Source organism: Oncorhynchus kisutch, linkage group LG10 (assembly GCF_002021735.2).
Source record: "Oncorhynchus kisutch isolate 150728-3 linkage group LG10, Okis_V2, whole genome shotgun sequence".
Classification (NCBI taxonomy): domain Eukaryota; kingdom Metazoa; phylum Chordata; class Actinopteri; order Salmoniformes; family Salmonidae; genus Oncorhynchus; species Oncorhynchus kisutch.
In genome coordinates, this window is record NC_034183.2 from 3,037,274 (window position 1) to 3,064,434 (window position 27,161).

The following is a 27,161-nucleotide window of genomic DNA, read 5'->3' on the forward strand; positions in this document are numbered from 1 at the left end:
ATGGTGTATGCTGATGGTGTCTGCTGATGGTGTCTGTCCCTCTGCTCCTCCAGGTGATTAAAGGCCTGTCCTACCTGAGAGAGAAACACAAGATCATGCATAGAGGTGAGACGGAGAAAGGAGAGAGGTTCAAAAGATATTCAGATTTATAGCTAATCATATTGTCATCCATATTGTCTTGGTGTTTGACACTGTGGACCATACTGTCTTGGTGTTTGACACTGTGGACCATACCGTCTTGGTGTTTAACACTGTTGACCATACTGTCTTGGTGTTTGACACTGTGGACCATACTGTCTTGGTGTTTAACACTGTGGACCATACTGTCTTGGTGTTTGACACTGTGGACCATACTGTCTTGGTGTTTGACACTGTGGACAACACTGTCTTGGTGTTTGACACTGTGGACCATACTGTCTTGGTGTTTGACACTGTGGACCATACCATCTTGGTGTTTAACACTGTGGACCATACCATCTTGGTGTTTAACACTGTGGACCATACCATCTTGGTGTTTAACACTGTGGACCATACCATCTTGGTGTTTAACACTGTGGACCATACCATCTTGGTGTTTAACACTGTGGACCATACCATCTTGGTGTTTAACACTGTGGACCATACCATCTTGGTGTTTAACACTGTGGACCATACCATCTTGGTGTTTAACACTGTGGACCATACTGTCTTGGTGTTTAACACTGTGGACCATACCATCTTGGTGTTTAACACTGTGGACCTTACCATCTTGGTGTTTGACACTGTGGACCATACCGTCTTGGTGTTTAACACTGTGGACCATACCATCTTGGTGATTAACACTGTGGACCATACCGTCTTGGTGTTTAACACTGTGGACCATACCATCTTGGTGATTAACACTGTGGACCATACCGTCTTGGTGTTTAACACTGTGGACCATACCGTCTTGGTGTTTAACACTGTGGACCATACCATCTTGGTGTTTGACACTGTGGACCATACCATCTTGGTGTTTAACACTGTGGACCATACCGTCTTGGTGTTTAACACTGTGGACCATACCATCTTGGTGTTTGACACTGTGGACCATACTTTCTCTGTGCAGAGATTGAGCTGTATTGGGATTACTGGTCATGCTCTGAGTGGTTTGTGAACCATCCAATCACATTTGTTCAACAGGGAAATATTATTTTTTAAGGAGAAAACCTTCCACTGCTGGTCCTAGAGTGAAATAGCGCAGTCTGGTTCTGAGATTCTGGTTCAAATTCCAGTCGTACTCAGAAAAATAAATTAGCTTAAACTAGATTTTATTAAAACCACACTGCATAACAACGTGGATCACTATTGCTAGGTTATATGCTAGCCTATTGCTAGCTTATATGATTATAAACATACTAAAACGATGCTCAAGTCAATCAGTTTCCAACATTCCCTCATCTTGAACAGCGATCACTCACTATGCCACTTTGTTTACATACCCTACATTACTCATCTCATATGTATATACTGTACTCGATACCATCTACTGTATCTTGCCTATGCCGCTCTGTACCATCACTCATTCATATATCTTTATGTACATATTCTTTATCCCTTTACACTTGTGTGTATAAGGTAGTAGTTTTTGAATTGTTAGCTAGATTACTTGTTGGTTATTACTGCATTGTCGGAACTAGAAGCACAAGCATTTCGCTACACTCGCATTAACATCTGCTAACCATGTGTATGTGACAAATACATTTGATTTGATTTGATTTGTTCCACACCACCTAGAAAACATATTGACTTGAACAAGGAAGACAGAAATAAATGCTTAATAATTGTCACACCACCCTGTGATGAGAATGAGATTAGGGCGAGGACCATCATCCATCCCATCTGTTCTATCCAAATGGGATGCTAGATCTTCACTGAAAATGAGATCCATATTTGGGATTGGTAAAACAAAAGCCTGTACTGTACCATCAATGCTCTAATTATGGTAAGCATTGTTAGCATTGTTAGGACTGTTAGCATTGTTAGCATTGTTAGCACTGTTAGCACTGTTAGCACTGTTAGCATTGTTAGCATTGCCCAAATGGGTTTCTGATACCCTCCATCTTGGAGGACATGAAAAGATAAGGTTTCCTGGGAAGAAACGCCTCTCTTTAGACTCAATTAATTATTAGAAATATTGAATTAGTTTCAGAAGCCACCTGCAGGATGAGCAGTACACCCTCCCCTCACTTGATGCTCTCCTCACAGTTTAAGGGAAGAGCTCTGTCTCTCCTTCAGTCCCTAGTGTTTCACGTTGGTTCTAATCACTCCATTTTTAAGACCCCCCAGAGACGCTGGCAGAATGTACATTTACAGACAGGAAGTAATATGTACTGTGATGTACTAGTGATGTTAACATAGAGTATTTTATATTTACAGCTTTAAGTGTTCTCTGTACGGCCCACATTTCTCCTTGTTTGAGATTGCCGTGAGTGGCATGTTAATGACAGATTGGTATCTCCAATACATTTTTGGTCTAAATTACTATACATTTAATTTTTCAGACCTCCACAGTCAACCCGATAGCCCCCAAAAAATGTTTTGGCAGGGGGAGCAACCCTAAATCAATTACAGGCACGGTTGACCCCCCCTCCCCTTCCCCTCTTCATATGGCTTTACAGTTCATCCTCACAATGTAACTCATGACTGTCAGAGAGGATGGCTCTTCATCGTGTCCCGATATCAATATCTGGGAAATAATCTGATTGTTCCCAGGACCGTAGTGAATGCCGTTGTCGCCTGGGGGGGGGGGGGGGGGGCTCACACTGTTCTCGGTCGGAATATCCTTTCCAGGCGTCTAAATACTGTGTGGAGTCACTATCGCCATAACCTTGAGAGGAGAAAGACCAGAGCAAAAGTCTAGGACATTTTTTGATTCAGGGTATCCAGACAAACTTCCACTGTAACTATCTTCCAGACTAACTTCCACTGTAACTATCTTCCAGACTAACTTCCACTGTAACTATCTTCCAGACTAACTTCCACTGTAACTATCTTCCAGACTAACTTCCACTGTAACTATCTTCAGACTAACTTCCACTGTAACTATCTTCCAGACTAACTTCCACTGTAACTATCTTCCACTGTAACTATCTTCCAGACTAACTTCCACTGTAACTATCTTCCACTGTAACTATCTTCCAGACTAACTTCCACTGTAACTATCTTCCACTGTAACTATCTTCCAGACTAACTTCCACTGTAACTATCTTCCACTGTAACTATCTTCCAGACTAACTTCCACTGTAACTATCTTCCACTGTAACTATCTTCCAGACTAACTTCCACTGTAACTATCTTCCACTATCTTCCAGACTAACTTCCACTGTAACTATCTTCCACTATCTTCCAGACTAACTTCCACTGTAAACTATCTTCCACTATCTTCCACTGTAACTATCTTCCAGACTAACTTCCACTGTAACTATCTTCCAGACAAACTTCCACTGTAACTATCTTCCAGACTAACTTCCACTGTAACTATCTTCCACTAACTTCCACTGTAACTATCTTCCAGACAAACTTCCACTGTAACTATCTTCCAGACTATCTTCCACTGTAACTATCTTCCAGACTAACTTCCACTGTAACTATCTTCCACTATCTTCCAGACGAACTTCCACTGTAACTATCTTCCACTGTAACTATCTTCCAGACAAACTTCCACTGTAACTATCTTCCAGACTAACTTCCACTGTAACTATCTTCCAGACTAACTTCCACTGTAACTATCTTCCAGACTAACTTCCACTGTAACTATCTTCCAGACTATCTTCCACTGTAACTATCTTCCACTGTAACTATCTTCCACTGTAACTATCTTCCACTGTAACTATCTTCCAGACTAACTTCCACTGTAACTATCTTCCACTGTAACTATCTTCCAGACTAACTTCCACTGTAACTATCTTCCAGACAAACTTCCACTGTAACTATCTTCCAGACTAACTTCCACTGTAACTATCTTCCAGACTAACTTCCACTGTAACTATCTTCCACTGTAACTATCTTCCAGACTAACTTCCACTGTAACTATCTTCCACTATCTTCCAGACTAACTTCCACTGTAACTATCTTCCACTATCTTCCAGACTAACTTCCACTGTAACTATCTTCCACTATCTTCCAGACTAACTTCCACTGTAACTATCTTCCACTGTAACTATCTTCCACTCTCTTCCACTGTAACTATCTTCCAGACTAACTTCCACTGTAACTATCTTCCAGACAAACTTCCACTGTAACTATCTTCCAGACTAACTTCCACTGTAACTATCTTCCACTAACTTCCACTGTAACTATCTTCCAGACAAACTTCCACTGTAACTATCTTCCAGACTAACTTCCACTGTAACTATCTTCCAGACTAACTTCCACTGTAACTATCTTCCACTAACTTCCACTGTAACTATCTTCCAGACTAACTTCCACTGTAACTATCTTCCACTATCTTCCAGACGAACTTCCACTGTAACTATCTTCCACTGTAACTATCTTCCAGACAAACTTCCACTGTAACTATCTTCCAGACAAACTTCCACTGTAACTATCTTCCAGACTAACTTCCACTGTAACTATCTTCCACTATCTTCCAGACTAACTTCCACTGTAACTATCTTCCAGACGAACTTCCACTGTAACTATCTTCCAGACAAACTTCCACTGTAACTATCTTCCACTGTAACTATCTTCCACTCTCTTCCACTGTAACTATCTTCCAGACTAACTTCCACTGTAACTATCTTCCAGACAAACTTCCACTGTAACTATCTTCCACTGTAACTATCTTCCACTCTCTTCCACTGTAACTATCTTCCAGACTAACTTCCACTGTAACTATCTTCCAGACAAACTTCCACTGTAACTATCTTCCAGACTAACTTCCACTGTAACTATCTTCCACTATCTTCCAGGTGAACTTCCACTGTAACTATCTTCCAGACTAACTTCCACTGTAACTATCTTCCAGACTAACTTCCACTGTAACTATCTTCCACTCTCTTCCACTGTAACTATCTTCCAGACAAACTTCCACTGTAACTATCTTCCAGACAAACTTCCACTGTAACTATCTTCTAGACTAACTTCCACTGTAACTATCTTCCAGACTAACTTCCACTGTAACTATCTTCCAGACTAACTTCCACTGTAACTATCTTCCAGACTAACTTCCACTGTAACTATCTTCCAGACTAACTTCCACTGTAACTATCTTCCACTGTAACTATCTTCCAGACTAACTTCCACTGTAACTATCTTCCACTATCTTCCAGACTAACTTCCACTGTAACTATCTTCCACTATCTTCCAGACTAACTTCCACTGTAACTATCTTCCACTATCTTCCACTGTAACTATCTTCCAGACTAACTTCCACTGTAACTATCTTCCAGACAAACTTCCACTGTAACTATCTTCCAGACTAACTTCCACTGTAACTATCTTCCACTAACTTCCACTGTAACTATCTTCCACTAACTTCCACTGTAACTATCTTCCAGACAAACTTCCACTGTAACTATCTTCCAGACTATCTTCCACTGTAACTATCTTCCAGACTAACTTCCACTGTAACTATCTTCCACTATCTTCCAGACGAACTTCCACTGTAACTATCTTCCACTGTAACTATCTTCCAGACAAACTTCCACTGTAACTATCTTCCAGACTAACTTCCACTGTAACTATCTTCCAGACTAACTTCCACTGTAACTATCTTCCAGACTAACTTCCACTGTAACTATCTTCCAGACTAACTTCCACTGTAACTATCTTCCAGACTATCTTCCACTGTAACTATCTTCCACTGTAACTATCTTCCACTGTAACTATCTTCCACTGTAACTATCTTCCAGACTAACTTCCACTGTAACTATCTTCCAGACAAACTTCCACTGTAACTATCTTCCAGACTAACTTCCACTGTAACTATCTTCCAGACTAACTTCCACTGTAACTATCTTCCACTGTAACTATCTTCCAGACTAACTTCCACTGTAACTATCTTCCACTATCTTCCAGACTAACTTCCACTGTAACTATCTTCCACTATCTTCCAGACTAACTTCCACTGTAACTATCTTCCACTATCTTCCAGACTAACTTCCACTGTAACTATCTTCCACTGTAACTATCTTCCACTCTCTTCCACTGTAACTATCTTCCAGACTAACTTCCACTGTAACTATCTTCCAGACTAACTTCCACTGTAACTATCTTCCAGACTAACTTCCACTGTAACTATCTTCCAGACTAACTTCCACTGTAACTATCTTCCAGACTAACTTCCACTGTAACTATCTTCCAGACTAACTTCCACTGTAACTATCTTCCAGACAAACTTCCACTGTAACTATCTTCCACTGTAACTATCTTCCACTCTCTTCCACTGTAACTATCTTCCAGACTAACTTCCACTGTAACTATCTTCCAGACAAACTTCCACTGTAACTATCTTCCACTATCTTCCAGGTGAACTTCCACTGTAACTATCTTCCAGACTAACTTCCACTGTAACTATCTTCCACTCTCTTCCACTGTAACTATCTTCCAGACAAACTTCCACTGTAACTATCTTCCAGACAAACTTCCACTGTAACTATCTTCTAGACTAACTTCCACTGTAACTATCTTCCAGACTAACTTCCACTGTAACTATCTTCCAGACTAACTTCCACTGTAACTATCTTCCAGACTAACTTCCACTGTAACTATCTTCCAGACTAACTTCCACTGTAACTATCTTCCAGACTAACTTCCACTGTAACTATCTTCCAGACTAACTTCCACTGTAACTATCTTCCAGACTAACTTCCACTGTAACTATCTTCCAGACTAACTTCCACTGTAACTATCTTCCAGACTAACTTCCACTGTAACTATCTTCCAGACTAACTTCCACTGTAACTATCTTCCAGACTAACTTCCACTGTAACTATCTTCCAGACTAACTTCCACTGTAACTATCTTCCAGACTAACTTCCACTGTAACTATCTTCCAGACTAACTTCCACTGTACTGTAACTATCTTCCAGACTAACTTCCACTGTAACTATCTTCCAGACTAACTTCCACTGTAACTATCTTCCAGACTAACTTCCACTGTAACTAACTTCCACTGTAACTATCTTCCAGACTAACTTCCACTGTAACTATCTTCCAGACTAACTTCCACTGTAACTATCTTCCAGACTAACTTCCACTGTAACTAACTTCCACTGTAACTATCTTCCAGACTAACTTCCACTGTAACTATCTTCCAGACTAACTTCCACTGTAACTATCTTCCAGACTAACTTCCACTGTAACTATCTTCCAGACTAACTTCCACTGTAACTATCTTCCAGATTAACTTCCACTGTAACTATCTTCCAGACGAACTTCCACTGTATGACTATTACATTCTCAATATTCCCTAAAAACAAATGTCGTAAACAAATTTTCCAAAATAATTAACAACACACTGTTGAAACAATTCTTTTGAAAATTGACTTTAACTCCCCGATCATATTGGTGACTTCACTGCAGAGTTACCGGGTCAAAGAGTTAGAGAGTGGGGAGGAATCCTGACCATACAGCAGAACCCAACCTGGTGGGATTTGTATTTAAGCAGGGATCTCAAAGGGAGACCATAGTGTGTCCACCCCAATCCCTCTCCCGGAAGAGAAAATTAACATTTTGTTAGTTTTCACTATTGCTAAAACCTTAATCTGCAACGAAAAGGTTTTAATTACAGACAAAACTAAACATGATAACAGGGTGTCGGTTAGATGAGGTTAACTTGTGTTCACAGGGAGGCCACTACCCCCCCCCCCCCTCTCCCTACTGGAAGGCATCATTTGAGTTTTAATCAATGTTTTACTGTATATACTATTACTAATCTCTGTTGGCCATCTCTCACTATTTACCTCACACTCATTAATGTTTATTAGTTTGAGATTAATATCTAATGAGGCCATAATAATTGTACATTTCATCAGCCAGATACCAATGTTCACCAAAATTTTTAAATAACCTACCGCATCGATTGACCTTAACGCTTTCTACGTTGTTTCCTAATTTTGTCCAGCGGGCGCTAGTAACGTCTTGGGCTTTTGTTCTGTTAGCTACCCCAGTACATGACTGGTCTGTCCCTCCGTGGTTCTAGATTTACCCCAGTACATGACTGGTCTGTCCCTCCGTGGTTCTAGATTTACTGCAGTACATGACTGGTCTGTCCCTCCGTGGTTCTAGATTTACCCCAGTACATGACTGGTCTGTCCCTCCGTGGTTCTAGATTTACCCCAGTACATGACTGGTCTGTCCCTCCTTTCTACGTTGTTTCCTCATTTTGTCCAGCGGGCGCTAGTAACGTCTTGGGCTTTTGTTCTGTTAGCTACCCCAGTACATGACTGGTCTGTCCCTCCGTGGTTCTAGATTTACCCCAGTACTTGACTGGTCTGTCCCTTCGTGGTTCTAGATTTACCCCAGTACATGACTGGTCTGTCCCTCCTTTCTACGTTGTTTCCTAATTTTGTCCAGCGGGCGCTAGTAACGTCTTGGGCTTTTGTTCTGTTAGCTACCCCAGTACATGACTGGTCTGTCCCTCCGTGGTTCTAGATTTACCCCAGTACATGACTGGTCTGTCCCTCCGTGGTTCTAGATTTACTGCAGTACATGACTGGTCTGTCCCTCCGTGGTTCTAGATTTACCCAAGTACATGACTGGTCTGTCCCTCCGTGGTTCTAGATTTACCCCAGTACATGACTGGTCTGTCCCTCCGTGGTTCTAGATTTACCCCAGTACATGACTGGTCTGTCCCTCCTTTCTACGTTGTTTCCTAATTTTGTCCAGCGGGCGCTAGTAACGTCTTGGGCTTTTGTTCTGTTAGCTGTAGTCGCTACTGCAAGTGGAACATAGAAATCAACTCTTTGACCCACAGAGGTGGATGTGCTGTGATGCAGAACCATTTTGTTAGCTATAGTCGCTACTGCAAGTGGAACATAGAAATCAACTCTTTGACCCACAGAGGTGGAGGTGCTGTGACGCAGAACCATTTTTGTTGCTTACACTAATTGGCATGGTGGCATTTCTCTAAAGATTTACCGCGGTACATGACTGGTCTGTCCCTCCGTGGTTCTAGATTTACTGCAGTACATGACTGGTCTGTCCCTCCGTGGTTCTAGATTTACCCCAGTACATGACTGGTCTGTCCCTCCGTGGTTCTAGATTTACCCCAGTACATGACTGATTCTTGCTCATCCTCTCCCTCTCTGCCTGTCTCTCTCTCTGCCTGTCTCCCTCTCTGCCTGTCTCCCTCTCTGCCTGTCTCCCTCTCTGCCTGTCTCCCTCTCTGCCTGTCTCCCTCTCTGCCTGTCTCCCTCTCTGCCTGTCTCCCTCTCTGCCTGTCTCCCTCTCTGCCTGTCTGCCTGTCTCTCTCTCTGCCTGTCTGCCTGTCTCTCTCTCTGCCTGTCTGCCTGTCTCTCTGTCTCCCTCTCTGCCTGTCTGCCTGTCTCTCTCTGCCTGTCTCCCTGTCTGCCTGTCTCTCTCTCTGCCTGTCTGCCTGTCTCTCTCTCTGCCTGTCTGCCTGTCTCTCTGTCTCCCTCTCTGCCTGTCTCCCTGTCTCCCTCTCTGCCTGTCTCCCTCTCTGCCTGTCTCCCTCTCTGCCTGTCTCTCTCTCTGCCTGTCTCTCTCTCTGCCTGTCTCCCTCTCTGCCTGTCTCCCTCTCTGCCTGTCTCCCTCTCTGCCTGTCTCCCTCTCTGCCTGTCTCCCTCTCTGCCTGTCTCCCTCTCTGCCTGTCTCCCTCTCTGCCTGTCTCCCTCTCTGCCTGTCTCCCTCTCTGCCTGTCTGCCTGTCTCTCTCTCTGCCTGTCTGCCTGTCTCTCTGTCTCCCTCTCTGCCTGTCTGCCTGTCTCTCTCTCTGCCTGTCTGCCTGTCTCTCTGTCTCCCTCTCTGCCTGTCTGCCTGTCTCCCTCTCTGCCTGTCTCTCTCTCTGCCTGTCTCCCTCTCTGCCTGTCTCCCTCTCTGCCTGTCTCCCTCTCTGCCTGTCTCCCTCTCTGCCTGTCTCCCTCTCTGCCTGTCTCCCTCTCTGCCTGTCTCTCTCTCTGCCTGTCTCCCTCTCTGCCTGTCTCCCTCTCTGCCTGTCCCTCTCTCTGCCTGTCTCCCTCTCTGCCTGTTTCCCTCTCTGCCTGTCTCCCTCTCTGCCTGTCTCCCTCTCTGCCTGTCTCCCTCTCTGCCTGTCTCCCTCTCTGCCTGTCTCCCTCTCTGCCTGTCTCCCTCTCTGCCTGTCTCCCTCTCTGCCTGTCTCCCTCTCTGCCTGTCTCCCTCTCTGCCTGTCTCCCTCTCTGCCTGTCTCTCTCTCTGCCTCTCTGCCTGTCTCCCTCTCTGCCTGTCTCCCTCTCTGCCTGTCTCTCTCTCTGCCTGTGTCCCTCTCTGCCTGTCTCCCTCTCTGCCTGTCTCTCTCTCAGATGTGAAGCCATCTAACATCCTGGTTAACTCCCGTGGTGAGATCAAGCTGTGTGACTTTGGAGTGAGCGGTCAGCTCATCGACTCCATGGCCAACTCCTTTGTGGGAACCCGCTCCTACATGTCTGTAAGTTACTACAGTAGCCGACCTATAGTTCTCTCCTGCTACTCTGTCTGTCTCCTCAGCTACTGTTCAGCCTTATTTGTAGCCTACATAGTAAAACTCAGCAAGAAAATAAACCTCCTCTCACTGTCAACTGCGTTTATTTTCAGCAAACTTAACATGTGTAAATATTTGTACGAACATAACAAGATTCAACAACTGAGACATAAACTGAACAAGTTCCACAGACATGTGACTAACAGAAATTGAATAATGTGTCCTTGAACAAAGGGGGGGTCAAACTCAAAAGTAACAGTCAGTATCTGGTGTGGCCACCAGCTGCAATAAGTACTGCAGTGCATCTCCCTGTCTTCCCTGTAACGCACAGCATTGAGATTGCCTGCAATGACAACAAACTCAGTCCGATGATGCTGTGACACACCGCCCCAGACAAGGACGGACCCTCCACCTCCAAATCGATCTTGCTCCAGAGTTCAGGCCTCAGTGTACCGCTCATTCCTTCGACAATAAACGCGAATCCGACCAGCACCCCTGGTGAGACAAAACCGCGACTCGTCAGTGTAGAGCACTTTTTGCCAGTCCTGTCTGGTCCAGCGACAGTGGGTTTGTGCCCATAGGCGACGTTGTTGCCGGTGATATCTGGTGAGGGCCTGCCTTACAACAGGCCTACAAGCCCTCAGTCCAGCCTATTGCGGACAGTCTGAGCACTGATGGAGGGATTGTGTGTTCCTGGTGTAACTCGGGCAGTTGTTGTTGCCATCCTGTACCTGTCACACAGTTGTGATGTTCGGATGTCCCGATCCTGTGCAGGTGTTTCACGTGGTCTGCCACTGCGAGGACAATCAGATGTCCGTCCTGTCTCCCTGTAGCGCTGCAATTTATTGCCCTGGCCACATCTGCAGTCCTCGTGTTTCCTTGCAGCATGCCTAAGGCACGTTGACACAGATGAGCAGGGAACCTGGGCATCTTTCTTTTGGTGTTTTTTCAGAGTCAGTAGAAAGGTCTCTTTAGTGTCCTAGGTTTTCATAACTGTGACCTTAATTGCCTACCGTCTGTAAGCTGTTAGTGTCTTAAAGACCGTTCCACAGGTGCATGTTCATTAATTGTTTATGGTTCATTGAACAAGCATGGGAACCAGTGTTTAAACCCTTTACAATGGATTTTTACTAATTATCTTTGAAAAACAGGGTCCTGATAAAGTGACGTTTCTTTTTTTGCTGAGTTTACATAATGCAAAACTATAAATCGCTACAAATACCTACCATAGTACACAAGAACTACAAATAGCTACAGATAGCTTCCATAGTACACAAGAACTACAAATAGCTACTGATAGCTTCCATAGTACACAAGAACTACAAATAGCTACAGATAGCTTCCATAGTACACAAGAACTACAAATAGCTACAGATAGCTTCCATAGTACACAAGAACTACAAATAGCTACGCAAAATGGGGATCCTGTGTAGTTGTGTGCAGGGAAGCCATTTTACAGAATGAATTAGTCTTTAGGAGGACTGGCCTGGTCCTGGGGACTCCATGGGGTGACATTATAGCTTTTGCCCTTTTACACCTGATTCAAATAATCAACTCCTCATCAAACTTAATTTTTATAGTTATTATTTGAATCAGCTGTGTATTGCTACGTCCAAAACCAAAACAGGAAACACTGGCAGTTTAGTTTTAGATCTGAAAGAGTTATAGTTTAATTTCTGTTTACTGTCTGGAATATAATGATGTATTTGTTGCTTGAAAAGCATCCAGGCAGTGTTTCACTGTATTCACCAAAGAGCTTTGTACTATTTTGGCTCTTATCATTCATCCTCTCTATGTCTCCCCCCCCCTCCCCCATCTCCCTCTCCTACCCCCCCAGCCGGAGCGTCTCCAGGGAACTCACTACTCTGTCCAGTCTGATATCTGGAGTATGGGTCTCTCTCTGGTTGAGATGGCTGTCGGACGCTTTCCAATCCCTCCCCCCGACGCCTGCGAACTGGAAATTATCTTCGGGTTCCCGATGGAAGGGGACGCCTGTTCTAGTGACACCACCTCTCCCAAGCCCGGACAACCAGGCAGCTGTGAGTGTCTGGGCTCTGGTCTAAAGTAGAGCACTATATAGGGAATAGGGTTCCATAGGGCTCTGGTCTAAAGTAGTGCACTATATAGGGAATAGGGTTCCATAGGGCTCTGGTCTAAAGTAGTGCACTATATAGGGAATAGGGTTCTGGTCTAAAGTAGTGCACTATATAGGGAATAGGGTTCTGGTCTAAAGTAGTGCACTATATAGGGAATAGGGTTCCATAGGGTTCTGGTCTAAAGTAGTGCACTATATAGGGAATAGGGTTCTGGTCTAAAGTAGTGCAATATATAGGGAATAGGGCTCTGGTCTAAAGTAGTGCACTATATAGGGAATAGGGCTCTGGTCTAAAAGTAGTGTACTATATAGGGAATAGGGCTCTGGTCTAAAGTAGTGTACTATATAGGGAATAGGGTTCTGGTCTAAAGTAGTGCACTATATAGGGAATAGGGCTCTGGTCTATAGTAGTGTACTATATAGGGAATAGGGCTCTGGTCTATAGTAGTGTACTATATAGGGAATAGGGCTCTGGTCTAAAGTAGTGTACTATATAGGAAATAGGGCTCTGGTCTATAGTAGTACCACTATATAGGGAATAGGGCTCTGGTCTATAGCAGTACCACTATATAGGGAATAGGGCTCTGGTCTAAAGTAGTGCACTATATAGGGAATAGGGCTCTGGTCTAAAGTAGTGCACTATATAGGGAATAGGGCTCTGGTCTAAAGTAGTGCACTATATAGGGAATAGGGCTCTGGTCTAAAGTAGTGCACTATATAGGGAATAGGGTTCCATAGGGTACTAACTACTTTAAAAAAAAAATCATTGGCAAGATTAGAAAAGTTAGGCATGACATAAAAACAACAAACCCTGACACTACACATCCAAGTATATCTGACTAAATGATGAAAGAAATGTGTAAAGATAACAAGGCTATATACACGTGGAGCTATATACAGGGAGTACCAGTACCAAGTCAATGTGCAGGGGTACGAGATACTTGAAGTGTACATGTACATACGGGGAGGGGTAAAGTAACTAGGCAACCGGATAGATAATTATCAGTAACAGCAGCGTATGTGTTAGTGCAACAACTAAAAGGGGGTAGATATTTAAATAGTTAACCAAATAGCCGGACTAACTATTCAGCATTGTTATGGCTTGGGGGTAGAAGCTGTTCAGGGTCCTGTTGGTTCCAGACTTGGTGCACTGGTACCGCTTGCTGTGCGGTAGCAGAGAGAACAGTCTATGATTTGGGAGTGCTCCACACAGATGCACGTTTGGGGAACTAACAGGAAGTAAACAGCGAAATGCTGAGAGAAATGGGATGAGAGAGGACGTAAGGCAAACCCTACAATCAGACCAGGGCCACCATTTTGGCTCAAACCCAATTAGTGCCAATTACCTGGACTGTTGACAATCAACCCTCTGGGTCATGACAATGGAGAGGAGAGGAACGAGAGGGTTGAGAGGCTGGCAGCTGGACCATGTGGGGACCGAGGGAGTGGAGCTAAACAAAAGATTTCTGAAATGATGGCTGCCTGCCTTCCTATTCTGTCAATGGCAGCCATCATTGACACAACAGCATGAGATAAAAAGCCCAGATTGATTGCTGTGCTAATTTTATGGCTCTGACACCACCTGGTATAGAGGTCCTGGAGCGTGGCCCCAATGACGTCCTGGGCCGTACGCACTACCCTCTGTAGTGCCTTGCGGTCAGATGCCGAGCAGTTGCCATACCAAGCAGTGATGCTCCCGATGGTATAACTTTTTTGAAGGCCCAGGCCAAATCTTTTCAGCCTCCTGAGGGGGCTTCTTCGTGCCTTCTTCACAACTGTGTTGGACCATGATAATTCCTTAGTGACACTGAGAAACTTGAAGCTCTCGAACCTGCTTCTTCGTGCCTTCTTCACAACTGTGTTGGACCATGATAATTCCTTAGTGACACTGAGAAACTTGAAGCTCTCGAACCTGCTTCTTCGTGCCTTCTTCACAACTGTGTTGGACCATGATAATTCCTTAGTGACACTGAGAAACTTGAAGCTCTCGAACCTGCTTCTTCGTGCCTTCTTCACAACTGTGTTGGACCATGATAATTCCTTAGTGACACTGGGAAACTTGAAGCTCTCGAACCTGCTTCTTCGTGCCTTCTTCACAACTGTGTTGGACCATGATAATTCCTTAGTGACACTGGGAAACTTGAAGCTCTCGAACCTGCTTTGCGGATGGGGGCATGCTCGGGCTTTCCGTTTGCACGATCCCTATAGGCTGTCTCGTCGTCGTCAGTGATCAGGCCTACCACCGTCATGCCGTCGGAAAACTTAATGATGGTGTTGGTGTCGTGCATGTTGGGTGAACAGGGAGTACAGGAGGGGACTAAGCACGCACTCCTGATGGGCCCCCACGTTGAGGGTCAGTGTGTTGTTGCCTTCCCTCACCACTTGAGGGCCCATCAGGAGCCTGTCAGAAAGCCCAAGCCTGACCAATGACTGTACAGGAGAGGACTAGGCCCCTGACCAATGACTGTACAGGAGGGGACTAGGCCCCTGACCAATGACTGTACAGGAGAGGACTAGGCCCCTGACCAATGACTGTACAGGAGGGGACTAGGCCCCTGACCAATGACTGTACAGGAGAGGACTAGGCATGCACCCCCGAGAGGCCTTTATTGAGGGTCAGCATGGTGGATATGTTGTTGCCTACCCTCTCCATCTGGGTGTGGCTCGTCAGGAGGTCCTGAGCCTAGTGATGAGCTTCAATTGGTAATATGGTGTTGAACGCTGAGCTGTAATCAATTAACAACTTTTTAACATAGGTGTTCCTCCTGTCCAGGTGGGAAAGGGCAGTGAGATTGCGTCATCAGTGGTTCTGTTGGGGCGGTATGAGAATTGGAGTGGGTCCATGGTGTCTGGGATGATAGTGTTGATGTGAGCCTTGACCAGCCTTTCAAAGCGTTTCACAGTTAACGATGTGTGTACTACAGGACGATAATAATTTAGGCAGGTTACCTTCACTTCCTTGGGCACAGGGACTATGGCGGTCTGCTTGAAACATGTAGGTATTACAGACTGGGTCAGAGAGAGATTGAAAATGTCAGTGAAGTACGCGTCCTGGTAATCCGTGTGCGGCCTTGTGAATGTTAACCTGTTTAAAGGTCTTACTCACATCGGCTACAGAGAACGTGATCACATAGTCGTCCGGAACAGCTGGTGCTCTCATTCATTGTTCAGTGTTGCTTGCCTTCAGCGAGCATAGAAGGCATTTACCTTGTCTGGTAGGCTCGCGTCACTGGGCAGCTCGCAGCTTGGTTTACCTTTCTAGACCGTGATAGTTTGCAAGCCCTGCCAGATCTGACAAGCATCAGAGCTGGTGTAGTAGGATTCAATCTTATTCCTGTATTGACGCTTTTCTTGTTCGTCGGAGGTTGTGGTGGGATTTCTTATAAGCTTCTGGGTTAGAGTCTCTCTCATTGCTAGCTACTGTCTGGAACTGTGAGGAGTAACAGCGTAACCTACGTTGTTACCATGACAAAGACCAAAGCCAGCGGGAGTACCGTTGAGGACAGTGGTGTCTCTCTATCACAGGTGAAGGGTCTTTTAAACGAACAAAAATAGACCTATAAGCAGTTGTTACAACAACAAGAAAATAGTTTCAAGTGTTTTGTCCAAATACTCGTGGATCCTACTAATAAAATAAATAATGGGCGATCTGACCAGAGAGGTCCAGGACCTGAAGAACAGTTTGCAGTTCTCCCAGGGTCAGCACGACGAGGTGAAACAGGAGAACAGCAGTTCTCCCAGGGTCAGCAGGAGAACAGCAGTTCTTCCAGGGTCAGCACGGTGAGTTGAAACAGGAAAACAGCAGTTCTCCCAGGGTCAGCAGGAAAACAGCAGTTCTCCCAGGGTCAGCAGGGTGAGGTGAAACAGGAAAACAGCAGTTCTCCCAGGGTCAGCAGGGTGAGGTGAAACAGGAAAACAGCAGTTCTCCCAGGGTCAGCAGGGTGAGGTGAAACAGGAAAACAGCAGTTCTCCCAGGGTCAGCACGGTGAGTTGAAACAGGAAAACAGCAGTTCTCCCAGGGTCAGCACGGTGAGGTGAAACAGAACAGCAGTTCTCCCAGGGTCAGCACGGTGAGGTGAAACAGGAAAACAGCAGTTCTCCCAGGGTCAGCAGGGTGAGGTGAAACAGGAGAACAGCAGTTCTCCCAGGGTCAGCAGGAGAACAGCAGTTCTCCCAGGGTCAGCACGGTGAGGTGAAACAGAACAGCAGTTCTCCCAGAGTCAGCACGGTGAGGTGAAACAGGAGAACAGGCAAGATGACAGCAAGATGCCGCTGGTCTGATGTGATTAATGAGGAGCATCCAGACGCTGGTCTGATGTGATTAATGAGGAGCATCCAGACGCTGGTCTGATGTGATTAATGAGGAGCATCCAGACGCTGGTCTGATGTGATTAATGAGGAGCATCCAGACGCTGGTCTGATGTGATTAATGAGGAGCATCCAGACGCTGGTCTGATGTGATTAATGAGGAGCATCCAGACGCTGGTCTGATGTGATTAATGAGGAGCATCCAGACGCTGGTCTGATGTGATTAATGAGGAGCATCCAGACGCTGGTCTGATGTGATTAATGAGGAGCATCCAGACGCTGCACTTGATGTGATTAATGAGGAGCATCCAGACGCTGCACTTGATGAATTTATGGCTTCTTCCAATTATTGATAAACATGAAACTGACTGTTAGAGCTTTTAATAAGGCTCCATGGATTGATGAGGAATTGAAAAACTGTATGGTTGAAAGAGATGAAAGAGATGAGGAGTGGCTAATAAGTCCGGCTGCACATCTGACTGGCTGACTTACTGCAAATTGAGAAATTATGTGACTGAACTCAACACAAAGAAGAAACTATATTATGAAGCCAAGATCAATGATATAAAGAACAATGGAAAAACACTTTGGAGTACTTTAAATGAAATTATGGGCAGAAACACGTTCAACTCCATCTTTCATCCAATCAGATGGCTTATTGACTCTATAGCCACTCCTACTGAGGATGGTAGCTGACTCTATAGCCACTCCTACTGAGGATGGTAGCTGACTCTATAGCCACTCCTACTGAGGATGGTAGCTGACTCTATAGCCACTCCTACTGAGGATGGTAGCTGACTCTATAGCCACTCCTACTGAGGATGGTATCTGACTCTATAGCCACTCCTACTGAGGATGGTAGCTGACTCTATAGCCACTCCTACTGACTCTATAGCCACTCCTACTGAGGATGGTAGCTGAATCTATAGCCACTCCTACTGAGGATGGTAGCTGACTCTATAGCCACTCCTACTGAGGATGGTAGCTGACTCTATAGCCACTCCTACTGAGGGTGGTAGCTGACTCTATAGCCACTCCTACTGAGGATGGTAGCTGACTCTATAGCCACTCCTACTGAGGGTGGTAGCTGACTCTATAGCCACTCCTACTGAGGATGGTAGCTGACTCTATAGCCACTCCTACTGAGGGTGGTAGCTGACTCTATAGCCACTCCTACTGAGGGTGGTAGCTGACTCTATAGCCACTCCTACTGAGGATGGTAGCTGACTCTATAGCCACTCCTACTGAGGATGGTAGCTGACTCTATAGCCACTCCTACTGAGGATGGTAGCTGACTCTATAGCCACTCCTACTGAGGATGGTAGCTGACTCTATAGCCACTCCTACTGAGGATGGTATCTGACTCTATAGCCACTCCTACTGAGGATGGTAGCTGACTCTATAGCCACTCCTACTGACTCTATAGCCACTCCTACTGAGGATGGTAGCTGAATCTATAGCCACTCCTACTGAGGATGGTAGCTGACTCTATAGCCACTCCTACTGAGGATGGTAGCTGACTCTATAGCCACTCCTACTGAGGGTGGTAGCTGACTCTATAGCCACTCCTACTGAGGATGGTAGCTGACTCTATAGCCACTCCTACTGAGGGTGGTAGCTGACTCTATAGCCACTCCTACTGAGGATGGTAGCTGACTCTATAGCCACTCCTACTGAGGGTGGTAGCTGACTCTATAGCCACTCCTACTGAGGGTGGTAGCTGACTCTATAGCCACTCCTACTGAGGATGGTAGCTGACTCTATAGCCACTCCTACTGACTCTATAGTCACTCCTACTGAGGGTGGTAGCTGACTCTATTGCCACTCCTACTGAGGATGGTAGCTGACTCTATAGCCACTCCTACTGAGGATGGTAGCTGACTCTATAGCCACTCCTACTGAGGATGGTAGCTGACTCTATAGCCACTCCTACTGAGGGTGGTAGCTGACTCTATAGCCACTCCTACTGAGGATGGTAGCTGACTCTATAGCCACTCCTACTGACTCTATAGTCACTCCTACTGAGGGTGGTAGCTGACTCTATTGCCACTCCTACTGAGGATGGTAGCTGACTCTATAGCCACTCCTACTGAGGATGGTAGCTGACTCTATAGCCACTCCTACTGAGGGTGGTAGCTGACTCTATAGCCACTCCTACTGAGGATGGTAGCTGACTCTATAGCCACTCCTACTGAGGGTGGTAGCTGACTCTATAGCCACTCCTACTGAGGATGGTAGCTGACTCTATAGCCACTCCTACTGAGGGTGGTAGCTGACTCTATAGCCACTCCTACTGAGGGTGGTAGCTGACTCTATAGCCACTCCTACTGAGGATGGTAGCTGACTCTATAGCCACTCCTACTGACTCTATAGTCACTCCTACTGAGGGTGGTAGCTGACTCTATAACCACTCCTACTGAGGGTGGTAGCTGACTCTATAGCCACTCCTACTGAGGGTGGTAGCTGACTCTATAGCCACTCCTACTGAGGGTGGTAGCTGACTCTATAGCCACTCCTACTGAGGATGGTAGCTGACTCTATAGCCACTCCTACTGAGGGTGGTAGCTGACTCTATAGCCACTCCTACTGAGGATGGTAGCTGACTCTATAGCCACTCCTACTGACTCTATAGTCACTCCTACTGAGGGTGGTAGCTGACTCTATTGCCACTCCTACTGAGGATGGTAGCTGACTCTATAGCCACTCCTACTGAGGATGGTAGCTGACTCTATAGCCACTCCTACTGAGGATGGTAGCTGACTCTATAGCCACTCCTACTGACTCTATAGCCACTCCTACTGAGGATGGTAGCTGACTCTATAGCCACTCCTACTGAGGGTGGTAGCTGACTCTATAGCCACTCCTACTGAGGATGGTAGCTGACTCTATAGCCACTCCTACTGAGGATGGTAGCTGACTCTATATCCACTCCTACTGAGGGTGGTAGCTGACTCTATTGCCACTCCTACTGAGGATGGTAGCTGACTCTATAGCCACTCCTACTGAGGGTGGTAGCTGACTCTATATCCACTCCTACTGAGGATGGTAGCTGACTCTATAGTCACTCCTACTGAGGGTGGTAGCTGACTCTATAGCCACTCCTACTGAGGATGGTAGCTGACTCTATAGCCACTCCTACTGAGGGTGGTAGCTGACTCTATAGCCACTCCTACTGAGGATGGTAGCTGACTCTATAGCCACTCCTACTGAGGGTGGTAGCTGACTCTATAGCCACTCCTACTGAGGGTGGTAGCTGACTCTATAGCCACTCCTACTGAGGATGGTAGCTGACTCTATAGCCACTCCTACTGACTCTATAGTCACTCCTACTGAGGGTGGTAGCTGACTCTATAGCCACTCCTACTGAGGGTGGTAGCTGACTCTATAGCCACTCCTACTGAGGGTGGTAGCTGACTCTATAGCCACTCCTACTGAGGGTGGTAGCTGACTCTATAGCCACTCCTACTGAGGATGGTAGCTGACTCTATAGCCACTCCTACTGAGGGTGGTAGCTGACTCTATAGCCACTCCTACTGAGGATGGTAGCTGACTCTATAGCCACTCCTACTGACTCTATAGTCACTCCTACTGAGGGTGGTAGCTGACTCTATTGCCACTCCTACTGAGGATGGTAGCTGACTCTATAGCCACTCCTACTGAGGATGGTAGCTGACTCTATAGCCACTCCTACTGAGGATGGTAGCTGACTCTATAGCCACTCCTACTGACTCTATAGCCACTCCTACTGAGGATGGTAGCTGACTCTATAGCCACTCCTACTGAGGGTGGTAGCTGACTCTATAGCCACTCCTACTGAGGATGGTAGCTGACTCTATAGCCACTCCTACTGAGGATGGTAGCTGACTCTATATCCACTCCTACTGAGGGTGGTAGCTGACTCTATTGCCACTCCTACTGAGGATGGTAGCTGACTCTATAGCCACTCCTACTGAGGGTGGTAGCTGACTCTATATCCACTCCTACTGAGGATGGTAGCTGACTCTATAGTCACTCCTACTGAGGGTGGTAGCTGACTCTATAGCCACTCCTACTGAGGGTGGTAGCTGACTCTATAGCCACTCCTACTGAGGGTGGTAGCTGACTCTATTGCCACTCCTACTGAGGGTGGTAGCTGACTCTATAGCCACTCCTACTGAGGATGGTATCTGACTCTATAGCCACTCCTACTGAGGGTGGTAGCTGACTCTATTGCCACTCCTACTGAGGATGGTAGCTGACTCTATAGCCACTCCTACTGAGGATGGTATCTGACTCTATAGCCACTCCTACTGAGGATGGTATCTGACTCTATAGCCACTCCTACTGAGGATGGTATCTGACTCTATAACCACTCCTACTGAGGATGGTAGCTGACTCTATATCCACTCCTACTGAGGATGGTATCTGACTCTATAGCCACTCCTACTGAGGGTGGTAGCTGACTCTATAGCCACTCCTACTGAGGGTGGTAGCTGACTCTATAGCCACTCCTACTGAGGGTGGTAGCTGACTCTATTGCCACTCCTACTGAGGATGGTATCTGACTCTATAGCCACTCCTACTGAGGATGGTATCTGACTCTATAGCCACTCCTACTGAGGATGGTATCTGACTCTATAACCACTCCTACTGAGGGTGGTAGCTGACTCTATTGCCACTCCTACTGAGGATGGTAGCTGACTCTATAGCCACTCCTACTGAGGATGGTATCTGACTCTATAGCCACTCCTACTGAGGATGGTAGCTGACTCTATAGCCACTCCTACTGAGGATGGTATCTGACTCTATAACCACTCCTACTGAGGATGGTAGCTGACTCTATAGCCACTCCTACTGAGGATGGTAGCTGACTCTATAGCCACTCCTACTGAGGATGGTATCTGACTCTATAGCCACTCCTATCTGTCAAATCTTTAATCTGAGTCTAGAGGAAAGTCTTTGTTCTCAGGTCTGGAGGGAAGCCAAAGTCATTCCGCTACCCAAGAGTGGTAAAGAGGCCTTACTGGTTCTAGGAGACCTATCAGCTGCCAGCTCTTAGCAAACTGTTGGAACAAATTGCGTTTGACCAAATACAATGCTATTTCTCTGTAAACAAATTTACGACAGACTTTCAGCATGCTTATAGAGAACGGTACTCAACATGTACTGCACTGACACAAATGACTGATGATTGGTTGAAAGAAATTGATAATAACAAGATTGTGGGAGCTGTACTGTTAGATTTCAGTGCCTCAGTGCTGCCTTTGATATTGTTGACCATAATCTGTTGTTGAAAAAACTTAAGTGCTATGGCTTTTCAACTTCTGCCATATCGCGGATTCAGAGCTATCTATCTAATAGAACTCAAAGGGTTTTCTTTAATGGAAGCTTCACTAATGTTAAACACATAAAGTGTGGTGTACCGCAGGGCAGCTCTCTAGGCCCTTAACTCTTTTCTATTTTTACCAATGACCTGCCACTGGCATTAAACAAAGCAGGTGTGTCCATGTATGCTGATGATTCAACCACATACCCATCAGCAACCACAGCTAATGAAGTCACTGAAACCCTTAACAAAGAGTTGCACTCTGTTTTTGACCGGGTGGCCAGTAATAAACTGGTCCTGAACATCTCTAAAACTAAGAGCGTTGTATTTGGTAGAAATCATTCCTTAAGTTCTAGACCTCAGCTGAATCTGGTAATGAATGGTGTCACATTGGTGTGGCTGTTTAACAAGATGAGGAGACTAAATTGCTTGGCGTTACCTTAGATTGTAAACTGTCATGGTAAAAACATATAGATTCAATGGTTGTAAAGATGGGGAGAGGTCTGTCAGTAATAAAGAGATGCTCTGCTTTTTAACACCACACTCCACAAAGCAAGTTCTGCCGGCTCTAGTTTTGTCTCATCTTGATTATTGTCCAGTCGTGTGGTCCAGTGCTGCAAGGAAAGACCTAGTTAAGCTGCAGCTGGCCCAGAACAGAGCGGCACGTTTTGCTCTTCATTGTAATCAGAGGGCTGATATTAATACTATGCTGCCGGTCTCTCTATTGGCTGAGAGTTGAGGAAAGACTGACTGCGTCACTTCTTATTTTTATAAGAAACATTAATGTGTTGAAAATCCCAAATTGTTTGCATAGTCAACTTACACACAGCTCTGACACACACACTTATCCCACCAGACATGCCACCAGGGGTCTTTTCATTGTCCCCAAATCCAGAACAAATTCAAGAAAGCGTACAGTATTATATAGAGCCCTTATTGCATGGAACTTCCTTCCATCTCATATTGCTCAAATAAACAGCAAACCTGGTTTGAAAAAGCAGATAAAGCAACACCTCGCGGCACAACGCCTCTCCCCTATTGGACCTAGATAGTTTGTGTGTATGTATTGATATGTAGGCTACGTGTGCCTTTAAAAAAAATGTTATATAGTTCTGTCTTTGAGCTGTTCTTGTCTATTGATGTTCTGTATTATGTCATGCTGTATTATGTTTCATGTTCTGTGTTCTGTGTTCTGTGTTCTGTGTTCCATGTTCTGTGTTCCGTGTTCTGTGTTCCATGTTCTGTGTCCTATGTTCTGTGTGGACCCCAGAAAGAGGAGCTGCTTCTTTTGCAACAGCTAATGGGGATCCTAATAAAATACCAATACCAAATATGATTCTGGGGAAGTAGATTAATTACTAAAACTCCTGGCGTATCCCTTTAACATTAGAGCTTGGACACCAGCTGTTTTTAACCCCTCCCCTTCTCATCTTACCTGCCGTCCTATCTTGACAATGCATGGGCTCCCGAGTGGCGGGAGCCCATGCAGGAGGTGTCACTACAGTCCCTGGTTCGAATCCGGGCTGTATCACATCCGGCCGTGATTGGGAGTGCCACAGGGCGGTGCACAATTGGCCCAGCGTCGTCTGGGTGTGACCGGGTTAGGCCGTCATTGTAAATAAGAATTTGTTTCTTAAACTGACTTTCCTAGTTCAAATAAAGGTTAAATAAATAGTCCTCGCCACTACTCTGCGAAAAGATATTGCAGTTCTTCAGATCTGGAACGGAGCTCGACCAGTTTGTTTTTCTCTCTTGATTGTATGTTCACCAAACAAAACAGGAAGGCGACGGTGATCTAGATGCTCATAGTCTAATCATGATGCCGCCTCGCTTGCCCTGCTCTTTCACCTCTGCTTCCTCTTTCGAGTTCTTGGGATCAGGTCCGGGGTAAAAGCATAAGATCCAGATCTGCCGACTCATTAAAGTTTAAATCTTCATCCAAATCGAGGTTAGTGGTCGCTGTTCTGATGTCAAGAAGCTTTTTTTCCCCCCAGTCATAGCAAATTATGGCGGAAACATTATGTACAAAAATTGTTAAGATCAGCAACAACAACAAAAAAACACAAAATAACGCTAGTCAGGAGTCTGTAAAATGGCATCTATCCACTGCAGTGGAACCTCGTCATCTTGTCTGGGTCAGGAGTCTGTAAAATGGCAGCTATCCACTGCAGTGGAACCTCGTCATCTTGTCTGGGTCAGGAGTCTGTAAAATGGCATCTATCCACTGCAGTGGCACCTCGTCATCTTGTCTGGGTCAGGAGTCTGTAAAATGGCAGCTATCCACTGCAGTGGCACCTCGTCATCTTGTCTGGGTCAGGAGTCTGTAAAATGGCAGCTATCCACTGCAGTGGCACCTCGTCATCTTGTCTGGGTCAGGAGTCTGTAAAATGGCAGCTATCCACTGCAGTGGCACCTCGTCATCTTGTCTGGGTCAGGAGTCTGTAAAATGGCATCTATCCACTGCAGTGGAACCTCGTCATCTTGTCTGGGTCAGGAGTCTGTAAAATGGCATCTATCCACTGCAGTGGCACCTCGTCATCTTGTCTGGGTCAGGAGTCTGTAAAATGGCAGCTATCCACTGCAGTGGCACCTCGTCATCTTGTCTGGGTCAGGAGTCTGTAAAATGGCAGCTATCCACTGCAGTGGCACCTCGTCATCTTGTCTGGGTCAGGAGTCTGTAAAATGGCATCTATCCACTGCAGTGGCACCTCGTCATCTTGTCTGGGTCAGGAGTCTGTAAAATGGCATCTATCCACTGCAGTGGCACCTCATCATGTTGTCAGGAAATCCCAAGAAAAACTATAGGCTGCAAAGCGATATGACATATATTTATACTAGGCCTAAATAGGACTGGTCAAGAGTCTGTAAGATGGGAGAGAAGCAGGCTTGATGTAGATCATTGCTGAGTGTAAAACAGGACAACGGCATAGGCCAAATTCAAATCAAATCAAATCAAATGTATTTGTCACATACACATGGTTAGCAGATGTTAATGCGAGTGTAGCGAAATGCTTGTGCTTCTAGTTCCGACAATGCAGTAATAACCAACAAGTAATTTAGCTAACAATTCCAAAGAAAAACTACTGTCTTATACACAGTGTAAGGGGATAAAGAATATGTACATAAGGATATATGAATGAGTGATGGTACAGAGCAGCATAGGCAAGATACAGTAGATGATATCGAGTACAGTATATACATATGAGATGAGTATGTAAACCAAGTGGCGTAGTTAAAGTGGCTAGTGATACATGTATTACATAAGGATGCAGTCGATGATATAGAGTACAGTATATACGTATACATATGAGATGAATAATGTAGGGTAAGTAACATTATATAAGGTAGCATTGTTTAAAGTGGCTAGTGATATATTTACATAATTTCCCATCAATTCCCATGATTAAAGTGGCTGGAGTAGAGTCAGTGGCATTGACAGTGTGTTGGCAGTAGCCACTCAATGTTAGTGGTGGCTGTTTAACAGTCTGATGGCCTTGAGATAGAAGCTGTTTTTCAGTCTCTCGGTCCCAGCTTTGATGCACCTGTACTGACCTCGCCTTCTGGATGACAGCGGGGTGAACAGGCAGTGGCTCGGGTGGTTGATGTCCTTGATGATCTTTATGGCCTTCCTGTAGCATCGGGTGGTGTAGGTGTCCTGGAGGGCAGGTAGTTTGCCCCCGGTGATGCGTTGTGCAGACCTCACTACCCTCTGGAGAGCCTTACGGTTGAGGGCGGTGCAGTTGCCATACCAGGCGGTGACACAGCCCGCCAGGATGCTCTCGATTGTGCATCTGTAGAAGTTTGTGAGTGCTTTTGGTGACAAGCCCAATTTCTTCAATTAACACACGGGGAAAGTTGAGGAGAGAAAGTGCGTTTGTGTTATCACTTTTGGCCGGTTATGATAACATTGTTGCACCGATGCATCGGAAATACAGTGCCTTGCGAAAGTATTCGGCCCCCCTTGAACTTTGCGAACTTGTCAAAGTCCAGACCTGAATCCAATTGAGAATCTGTGGAAAGAACTGAAAACTGCTGTTCACAAATGCTCTCCATCCAACCTCACTGAGCTCGAGCTGTTTTGAGAATGGGAAAACATTTCAGTCTCTCGATGTCCAAACTGATAGAGACATACCCCAAGCGACTTACAGCTGTAATCGGAGCAAAAGGTGGCGCTACAAAGTATTAACTTAAGGGGGCTGAATAATTTTGCACGCCCAATTTTTCAGTTTTTGATTTGTTAAAAAAAGTTTGAAATATCCAATAAATGTCGTTCCACTTCATGATTGTGTCCCACTTGTTGTTGATTCTTCACAAAAAAATACAGTTTTATATCTTTATGTTTGAAGCCTGAAATGTGGCAAAAGGTCGCAAAGTTCAAGGGGGCCGAATACTTTCGCAAGGCACTGTAGTTGCACAGGACAGACAGAGAGATGAGCACAGTGGAACAAGAGGACCCAAAGGAATTGGCAACCATCAGAGAAATGAGAATCACTCGCAAACCACTTTGAGCAACGAGGCAATGCCATGCTGTAAAAGATGTGCAGGCTAAACAGCGTTTGTTGTTGAATTGCTACATTTAAATATGAGTTTCTATATTATTTTTCATTACATTGAAGTATTATTTGCATGGAGGTAAAGAGGAAGTCCAATCTGTTACAGGACAGTTTAATCTCTTCATCCAAAGACTCAATCATGGACACTCTTACTGACAGGTGTGGCTGCTTTGCACGATGTATTGTTGTCTCTAACCTTCTTGCCCTTTGTGCTGTTGTCTGTGCCCAATAATGTTTGTACCATGTTTTGTGTTGCTACCATGTTGTGTTGCTACCATGT

The 27,161-nt window shown here is 45.4% G+C and overlaps 1 protein-coding gene across 1 annotated transcript in view; it reads left to right on the forward strand.

Annotated features, from left to right (window-relative positions):
* The window catches only part of map2k1 (mitogen-activated protein kinase kinase 1), an 88,751-nt gene that overhangs the window by 44,842 nt on the left and 16,748 nt on the right, over positions 1–27,161 (forward strand). Inside the window, exons 5-7 of the mRNA XM_031832889.1 lie at positions 54–105; positions 10,463–10,587; positions 12,458–12,659. Coding sequence (XP_031688749.1) covers positions 54–105; positions 10,463–10,587; positions 12,458–12,659 — 379 coding nt within the window. The remainder of the gene's footprint in view (positions 1–53; positions 106–10,462; positions 10,588–12,457; positions 12,660–27,161) is intronic.